The 9,768-nt window shown below is 39.8% G+C and overlaps 1 protein-coding gene across 2 annotated transcripts; it reads right to left on the bottom strand.

The window, feature by feature from the left end:
- Positions 1 to 1,778: 1,778 nt before the first annotated feature.
- ckmt1 (creatine kinase, mitochondrial 1) lies at positions 1,779 to 8,241 on the bottom strand. 2 transcript variants are annotated; one of them, XM_027022723.3, is made up of 10 exons: positions 8,100 to 8,241; positions 6,946 to 7,154; positions 5,911 to 6,109; positions 5,552 to 5,647; positions 5,109 to 5,330; positions 4,474 to 4,559; positions 3,553 to 3,676; positions 2,742 to 2,876; positions 2,534 to 2,659; positions 1,779 to 2,379 (listed from the first exon to the last, which is right to left on the bottom strand). In XM_027022723.3, the coding sequence occupies exons 2-10, from the start codon at positions 7,095 to 7,097 to the stop codon at positions 2,266 to 2,268; spliced, it is 1,254 nt and encodes a 417-aa protein (XP_026878524.3). In that variant the 5' UTR covers positions 7,098 to 7,154; positions 8,100 to 8,241; the 3' UTR covers positions 1,779 to 2,265. The 2 variants fall into 2 exon arrangements, with proteins under 2 accessions (XP_026878524.3, XP_081555259.1); XM_081699133.1 differs by having other exon boundaries at positions 8,149 to 8,167.
- Positions 8,242 to 9,768: the final 1,527 nt, after the last annotated feature.

Below are 9,768 nucleotides of genomic sequence, written 5' to 3'. Positions count from 1 at the left end.
TATGTGAAGAACATGTAAGTTATGCAGGAATGGGAGGAGGACAAGCAGGAGAGGTTTTTGTGATGGAGTGTTTGTATTGAATTGAACTGAATTTTCTTAATAAAGTCAATTTAAAAATGGACAAGCAGGAGACCTGGCCATGGTCTCTTCAGGTACACTGAAGGAGTTGTTTCAGTTCATCTTGGAGGAGAATGCTGTAGATCCTAGCAGGTAAATTTTAAGGTTTGGGAACTGTAGGGACACTGAGGTGCAACTGGCTGCCTGTATGCAACATGTAGGGCAGAAACTGTTAAGAGTGAAAGAACCTTTGGGTTTAACTAAAATCACCTACGGTTTACTATTTAGGCCACTAGAGGGCATAGTTGGCAAAAATTTAATTCAGCTGCGTTCTTTAAATCCATTTTAAAGGCAGCATTAAAGGAATGCCCAGTTATCTAATGAAATTCAGTGCAACATAGTGCATTCGTTTGGTAGGAAATGGCATCTGATTTTAACAAATACATTATATTATATTTACATAATTTGGTAGACACTGTTATTCAGAGCAAATAACATATTTCACAGTATGACACTGTGGGTGTTCCCTGGGAATCAAATCCATGGCCTTGTTGTTGCTAGTATTTTGTTCTACCTGCTCGACCAAGTGAGTTACAGGTGTGTATTTACAATTGAGGAAGGCTCCTGGAAGCCAGGACACCACATGACTATCATCAAAAAGATTTTGAAAGCAACTGTGCTAAGTGTGCTGCAGATGGATTTAATTTGTCTTTTAAGGGACCTTGTGATTTTGACACATTTCTGTGCATCTGGTAATCTATCCAAACTGGATCCCTGCAAAGGCACAATACTTGAAAGGTTAAAAAAATGAAAGCACTCGACTGGAACTCTAAAGTATAAAAAGGATTTCTTGGCTACGCTGTTGACACTTGCAGGAGGTCCCCTGTAAGATATTTCCATGGTAACAGACCTCAGTCCATTCTAGTGCTGAATGGGTTTGTGAACTTGATATTCAAAGGGCTCTTGCATTTGAACAAGCTATAGTAAAAACAACAAATGGCAACAATGGGAAAAAAAAAAAACACAGAAAATGAATATGTAGCTTAAATGCAAATATAGTGTATAGCTCATGAGATCTTGGTAGTCTCTTGTTCCAGAGCAGATCTTACTATTGTATTGTAGGACAGTGGTATCTGCCTTTGATCAGATAAGTCTAACATAAACAATTTCAGAGTATTAGTATTAATTCTTTAAGGAACTCTCTTTTTAAATGAGAAGCATTTTCATATGGTATGGTTCCCAATCTGCACCTAAATAGGCTGCTCTGACCTGTGATCCCTGGGGCCTCTTGCCATTATACCTTGTGAAAACACCCGTAACTGAAACCAGTGAATGTGAAATACTTCTCCCCCCAAAAAGGAACGCAAGTCTGAAAACAGACCTTTCTAATGTCACCTTGGCAATTCAGTGTGTGCAACTGTGTGTGTGTATGTGTGTGTGTGTGTGTGTGTGTGTGTGAGAGTAGGCAATGGAGAGCTCAAGGGAGCTGTAACATAATAGAGGATGATAAAATCTATCTTTGGTCACATGGAAGCAGCTCTCTGCAAACTGAACATTTATCCTGTGCTAATAAGAGTGAATGGTACCAATATGTGCCAGAATGTCCTTTAGAGTCTGGGCTTCCTTATTCCACTGCTACCGCAAGATCACCAACCCACCAATCAGAGCACATGCAACGCTGTGTGTTTATGAATAAAAAAAGAGTACTTGAGACCACACCATTAAGATCCTTCAGTGAGCACTTTATAGGGTTTAGAATTTCCTTCCACACACACAAAAAAAAAACCTTCCCAGGAGTCTGTGTTGCTTGCCCAGGTAGACAGACTCAAACAAGGGGTTTAGGTTCAAAAGGTAAAAGTCCTGATTTAATTTGACATCACCCAGTGTGTTTCAGTATTTATAGCTGAGGGCTGACTGTCACACCCTGGGAGGAACTTTCCATTTTAAACCTGAACTATCCACCTGTCATTGCCTGAGCAAGCAATCTCCAACATAGTTATTACACTCTTATTGTAACACATTTAACTTGAGTGACAGTGGTATGCAACAAAGCCTTAATGTCCCATTAACACAATCATGGAGTACAGTACATATTCACTCCTTTGGGACAAAAGAGTGGAGTTGAGAAGAGACATCACACAAAGGCATGCTGTATGTGATGGAGTTTAGAGTACTATCAGGAGGAGAAATCCTGAGGTTAGACTTAGTCTACTTAAACTGACTGATGGGGGCAGGGATCTTGATGTCTTGGCCTTTCTCCAGCCTCTTCTCACATTCGATTAGGTAGTTCACTCCATCAATGACTGTCTGGACCAGTTGGACCTGAACACACAAATACAAATTTCACTTTCAGACTGAGAGGTAATGGTCAACTCTTCTGAAAATGATAAGAACACAGCAATGAAACTCAACAGCCCATAATGGAACAACATTTTGCCATCAGACTTCCCAACACTGGTCATGCTTTCCTGTTTACCTCTGACTGGCCCAGCCTGTCAAGGTTGGAGATGTCGAAGGTGCTCCCCACAGCAGCTGTGTCCACCCCTCCAGTGCCTCTTTTCTGTAGCCGAAGGTTATCAAGGATCTTGGGGAAACGAGGGTCCTACAGCAGAGAAACACCCAGCACATGCAGGTGCAGCTTATTGTTTTCTGTCATGGGTACGTAGTCATTGGCAGGAACATACCTTGCTGAGGCGGGGCAGTTTAATATGGACACCAGCTCGCAGCCCTGTGCCCAGGTTGGACGGGCAGGTCAAGATGTAACCCAGATGCTCGTTCCACATGAACTCCCAGCCTTTCTCCTGAATCAGATGCTCAACCTGAACGGGGCAGAGAGGCGTTTAGCAGCATGTGACCTCTGAGGGACAGATGAGTCTGAGAAGGCCACATTTCATGCAGATCTATATAAATTCGTAGATTGCTAGGCATGTGTTTAGCACAAATCCTTTGTAGCAGAAATCTGCAAACATGTTCATTACTCAGATGCATTTTTTGTTACTGACAAAGCTGGTTTGCCAAAAATGTGTGACAAGTATTACTGATAGATTCTAAAACCTTCAGAAAGTAAAAATTAGTGCTTCTAACAGGAGGGCTTACAAAAAGTCTTAAAAAGTCTGTTTAAAAAACATACTCTTCAAAATGTGTAATCCTAACATACACGCAAACACACCAAATTATGTAAGACAGTTTGTTTATATAACTACTGTATATACAGAAAAGGTTTTTCATTCCAGCAGCATTAAACACATCTGTGCTGCTGCCTCAGAGTTCTCTGTGGTAAACAATGTGTTCCTTTAGCACTGCCAAGGAGCCAGCAGGGCGATGAAGAGGCCAGCAGGGAAATGAAGGAGCTAGCAGGGAGACAAGGGAGCCAGCAGAGAGAAGAAGAAGCTACCAGGGAGACGAGGGAGCTAGCAGAGAGATGAAGAAGCTAGCAGGGAGACAAGGGAGCCAGCAGGGAGACGAGGGAACCAGCAGGGAGATGAGAGGGCTCACCTCTTGGAGTCCCCGGCAAAAGCGCTCAAAGACCCTCTTCATGTTGCCCCCCTTCTCCATGGAGATCACCCGAGTATGGTCCTCCTCATTAACCCACACGAGGAATGTCTTCTCGTTATTGTGCCTGGAAAATTCAGAAGATACAAGGTTACAAACAAGGCAAAAGTGAACAGCACACCGATTAAAATCTATGACCAATAGACAGATAGCTGTTAAAGGTATACTTGTATAATACCAAGCCAGTTATAACCAGCAACCAACCTACTACATTCATTAAAAAGTTTTTTTCCAAGATATCTGCAATTAATATGAAAAGCTGCTCTAATAATTTAATAGGGACATGCAAAATGGGTGCCTGCAACACTGCAAAGTGCTGTGCTGACCTGTAGTACAGGCTATGGACTAGCTGCCCAAATGCCTGTTTAAAACATGATCTTGTTTTGTACTTGTACATTATAAATACCATACTCAAAGATAAATACCATACTGTTTTTTTCTTTTGTTTTATGCTTTCAGATAAGTCTTCTCTACTTTTCTTCAGTAATCACCTCCTGTATCTTCAAATCCATTTGATATTTAATTAATCAAATGAACCTCAGGCCAGGGGAGCTAAAGAGAGGTTGTGCTGGAGGTTCTGGCAGAGAAAGATCATTTATAATGGAGCAGAGGTTGCTGTTGCAAGATGGGAGCTATCGATCCTTGGACAAGTGAATCGAGGATGTGGCAGCAGTGTGTTATATCAAGGCCCTGAAACTAATTCAGAGTGGGCACCGAGAGCAACTAAAGTAGTCCTCTCCCCAGTCCTCCAGTTTTCCTCAGTCATCCAGGCTCCTACTAACCATGCAGGCCTGGAAGACACTGCAAGATACAAATACTGTATATACGGAATATTCAATTAAATATTTATGGATATTCATTTACCAGATGCCTCTTGCGTCAGGCCAATCCCTCGCCATTCCTGCGCATGTCAGGAGGGGTGAAACAGGTTTATCAAACAGGAAATGATCCTGCAGGATGGAGCAAAGAGTAAATTCATGTCCTCATGGAAACATGCAATACAAATATGCTCTTGTTCAAAGAGCTGTATATGATGTAGAATGGGCAATTCCTTTTTGTCATTTATTTGATTAACTCTGAGAGTCATTTACATGGAAAAGTAACAAATAAGAAACAGCTAGTTGTTTAAGGCCAGAATATTAATTTGTCAGATGCAGGCTGAAATTGCAGCAGCCAGAGTGCACACATGGGTCACAGAAAAGACTGATGGGGCATTCTAAGTAAGGGGCAGTGCAGCGGAACGGCGTAGCGCTCAGTGGTGTGCTCGACAGTTTCAAGATGCATTTTTTTTTACACTTGAGATTGCTGTGATTTATAGTGAATATATTGTAACATATATCATGAATGAATGAATAATTGAAACCTCTGAATAATTAAAGATTAAAAAGTACAAATGGAATGCTGAGAAGAGAGAGAATATAATCCTGTAATAACTCAGATGTCTGCTGAGAATGCCAGTGGGCCTGACGTTGGTGAGGTGCTCCAGGGCAGATACCCACATCGATGAGCTGCTGCTGCTCCTTCTCCGTCATCTCTGTTAGGCTGTAGTATTTGCCTGCCAGGTTGCCCTTCAGGCCAGCCAGGGCACTGATCACCACCCGCTCCACGTCCCTACGTTCCGCCCGTGTGCAGGCCGGTGGCAGACTCAGGCCTCGGATACTGCGGCCTGTACGCACTCTTGACGATAACACATAGTTGTCGTCAAACTGACCACCCCGTATCTGAGGGGAAAGACAGTAGGGTTTTCTGGCTTTTTAAAAAACTTTTTTTTTTTACTGCTCCTTTGTGTTTAATAGCAAACTTGGTTTTAGCAAAATGGAAAATGATGATGTACATTAAAAAAAATCCGGGACAGAAACTGATTTCCATTTTATATAATTCTTATGACTTTTTGCTGAATTATTATACAAAGAGAACACAGTAGTTTCACATTTACACCTACCTTACTGGACTCCAGATCAGTGGGATGTTTCATTATGCGTGCGTTATAGCCATTGTGTCTCTCTTTGATCACAGGGTCAAAAAGATCAGCAAACACCTGCCTCGAGAAGAAAAAATATGCTTCCTTTTATATGTTCATAAAGATCTTCATATTCTTTTATCGAATGCACTTGTGCAGCTGCATTTAGATGAGCAGTGAATCCTCAAGTTCCATATTCCACAAATCTGACACATTCTGATCATTAATGTCTAAACAAACGTAATTTGATTGTTTCAGTTTTGGGTTGGATCAAACAAAGCATATTATGTTAAAAATAGCATTATGCAGTGGCAGGCTTAGTGATTAGAATGACCTCTGACCTCATAAGACTCTTCATCTCCTGCCACCATCCCTACAGTCTTAATGAAGGGGTGTCCGGGGTTATCCACGCCAGTCTGAATGGCTTGATCCAGGGTGAAGCCATTTGGAGTGGCTTTGTCACATAGCTTGGCGTATAAGGCGGGTGTCAGGTGACTGGCCATGCAATTGTTGTGTTTTCGTAAATCTGGATAATCCGCACTGTTGGGGAACAGAGACTGCTGGATTTAGAGAGGACGTACAAAGGTATGGCTTGGAAATAAGTTGTGCGCAGGCTATGATAATACTCACCCAATATGTACAAAACATATAGATAATGCCTGTATGGTAAGAGATATATATATACATAACGTGTAATAGGCTACACATGGACAGATACAATACCAATTTATCCGTTGTGTTATATGCTAAAGGATCTAGGTTTTAAAAACTCCCTTTTCATTTTTCATATACAACTAAAAATCGCTTATCTTCGAAATATAAATCCTCTCTCTCTCTCTCTCTCTCTCTCTCTCTCTCTCTCTCTCTCTCTCTCTCTCTCTCTCTCTCTCTCTCTCTCTCTCTCTCTCTCTCTCTCTCTCTCTCTCTCTCTCTCTCTCTCTCTCTCTCTCTCTCTCTCTCTCTCTCTCTCTCTCTCAGGCTATGGTGCAGTATGGATCGTAGTGGCATTTGCATTTTCACACCATGGCTACTAAACACGATCTGGATCATTCCATACACCCATGTCTATGAATCAGCCTTACGGTACGCCAAATAAATCCATTTTAAACCATCCAACATTATCAGATATATTTCGTTCGTCCATCCGATGCTTTGCAAATGCATTTATGGGTCATGGGTCATTGATGCAGCAGCGTATTAACTACATTCTGATGCAGTCCCGCATTTCAATTCGTGGTGACCACAACAAACATGTTTTATAAACCAGTTTAACTGCAAACATTAGCTTTCCATTTGTGAGTATGTACGCTGGGAGATGACGTGTCGGACTATAAATGGACATTGCTCAAGAATACCAAAAACAGCAAGTTGGTTACCTGGCGGGATACAGTCTCCGAACCTGGACTCCAGCGCTGACATATTGCTCTCTGGTCAGGAAGAATCCCACACTAAGGGAGCCAGCACCAACCAGCGACAAGATGCCCACATTTCTTTTCGAGGACAAAATCCTGGCGAAATTGCTTGCCATGATAGTTCCGCAGTTCAATGTATACGTCGGCTACGGAGCGGTTCGTGGAGTCGGTGCCTGTCCGGAAAAAAATGGAAAAATGGAGTCGGTGAAATCGGCGGGGGTGGATACGTGCAGGGTCAGAGGATGCGCGAGAAAGTTGCGATCTAACACCGAGAGCAGCGTGGCAGTCAGATCGCCCTCCCCTTATCAGTGCCACGCCGTGGATTTGGGAACAAAATAACAAACAAAATCCACCAATTAGCCTAGTTATTCAGTTGTAATAATGTGATTATATTTCTCGTCACAAAACAATTTATATTCGAGAACTAGGCGGTTATTAATGCTTTGCGTGCTGAAGGTTGGTGTGACCGTTTAACCTTCACCTTGAAAGTGATACGCTCACCTGCGCAAAAGCTACACACGCACCAGAGGCTGTCTTTGAGCATGTTTTGTCTTTTAAATATTCTACCTTTCTGCTATAGACAAAGAAAAATGGGCCGTACCCAACTGATATCCTTTTGTCTCTTCATAACTATTCATCTAAACATTACTGATATGCACAGGGAATAAAACACGGTTTTTTCACATTTATACACGCTCATGAATCTTTAAATAGAACTTTTACACTGAAAAAAATTCCGACTAAACTTTACATTTGTAAAACACAATAATAACGGAATAAAACAAAAGACTAGTGAAAAGTACAACATAACATTATATAAGGCTTCTGCTCCGTGATGGAATGGAGCTTGAGGCTATAATTCAGTGGCTAATAGCTATAAGACAGAAATTCCATTGAATGTTTTGCTGATCAAAGTTCAAGTTTGCACTGCACAGTGATAGCCCATAACTTTGTTAATGCAATAGTAAAGCTAGATAAGTATGGTATGGCAAGTAAATTAAATGTGAACAATATTACAAAGAAAACATGAAGAGAAGACATGACATGAACAAACCACACAGGCAGGCAAACAGGAATGTACATTTTCAAATGGAATTGTAAAGAGCGGAGTTTCATACAAACGTATTAATTTAGTTGTGTTGAGGCTGATTTTATCTTCTGAAGCACCTGCTAAGTACGAATGAACACCTGCATTCCTTGTAGGGGTGGACGTTTGTGAGACTCTTATCTTAAAACAAGGTGACTCAGTATAAATGGTATCATGTGGTATGTATGTTGGGTGTGTTCTCTGTGTGTGCATGTGTGTGCATGTCTTCCAGGTCCCATGCCGACTTCCAAGTCTGAATGAATAACAGCTGAAGCTTTCTGACAAAAACAGCAATCACATAAAATAATACTTAATGAAAGTACAGAAAAAATTCCTCTGTGACAAAAATGTCACCTTTCACACTCTCAACTAGCAAAATCGGATATCAAAGTCTGATTTATATATATATATATATATATATATATATATATATATATATATATATATATATATATATATATAGTTACTAAGACCACGATCTAATAATCTAATAGACACACCATTCCTAATTAGTGCTAAATAAAGACTTTAGAAAAACAAGAAAATAACATGACATAAACATCCCATTGTGATTTCTTTCTCCATCTGTATAAAAGACAAAGAAGGCCTTCAGCCCACATGTGTCTGCTGCTGTTTCTAAGCCATGCTGAATGCTCCCAGTTGTTTAATAGGAAACAGTTTTTTTGTTTTTTTTTCATTTTCAGTTTTTCACCAGAATCGTTGTTCAGAAGTAAATTTACCAACATTTTAAGCATAATTGGATATATCCAATTACTGATATTGCTGTTGTTTGTGCTATTTTGTATTATTTTATATAACATTTGTATTATTATAGAACATAATTATTAATATCAATTTATTTTACTTACAAGATTAAAATATGTAAAAGATTGTGCAATGAAATTAATCAAACAAGTTCACTAAAGAGAACACAGAATGTTTAAAACAACCACTTCCCAAACCCCTTTTATATACTGTCCAAGAATTTCAAGTGCATATCTTTGAAGAATACTTTCAATCTCCAAATAGTGAAATGAGTTAATTATCCAGAATTTCTAGGAATAAACTAAAATAGCCTGTTTATTCATCTAGCATAGTTCTTTGCTGGTTCTAAAAATGTAGGCAATGCACACTAGGTTGGTACATTATGGGTTAAAGACCTGCAATATATGTCACAGTGTGATTGGCTTAACAAAGTCTACATCATGACTGCATTCCCTATTACAGTTTATAACTAATGAATTATACACTTCTATTGGTTGACATAAAGTTCCTAAATCCCTTATCGACACAAGCCTGTGTTAGAACCACTATAAAACTAGGCCACTGTTCTTTACACACCCTCTTCTGCTCAAAGGTGAATATGAGCAATGGTTTTAGTGCATGTAGGCTGCTGGGAGGTTACACCTCTTTATCTGAAATATACAGCACTATACATTGATTAGTGTAGTCATATATATATATATATATATATATATATATATATATATATATATATATATATATATATATATATATATATATATACACCTATACATATACACCTGATTAGCATTTGATAATGCAAAGTAGTGTAGTAATGAAGGACTTCTTGATGAAAACTTGGAAATTCTGTCCTACAGTGAACAAAACTGAAGCCACTTTGTAACACACTGATGTTCCAGTACTGTCTAGCACATAAGATGCAACTCCTTATAACT

Source organism: Electrophorus electricus, chromosome 16, assembly GCF_041902795.1.
Source record: "Electrophorus electricus isolate QZ-2024a chromosome 16, ASM4190279v1, whole genome shotgun sequence".
Taxonomy (NCBI): Eukaryota; Metazoa; Chordata; class Actinopteri; order Gymnotiformes; family Gymnotidae; genus Electrophorus; species Electrophorus electricus.
This window is presented reverse-complemented; position numbering and strand designations above follow the sequence as displayed.

Bases quoted from the DNA above. Each gene is read 5' to 3' on its own strand.
- ckmt1 (XM_027022723.3), bottom strand. From the start codon at position 7,097: ATGGCAAGCAATTTCGCCAGGATTTTGTCCTCGAAAAGAAATGTGGGC. The intron at 3,677-4,473 runs GTAAATGAATAT...TGAATTTTCCAG, and splicing joins CCTGACGCAAGAGGCATCTG to GCACAATAACGAGAAGACAT. The intron at 2,660-2,741 runs GTATGTTCCTGC...TCTCTGCTGTAG, and splicing joins AACTGCCCCGCCTCAGCAAG to GACCCTCGTTTCCCCAAGAT.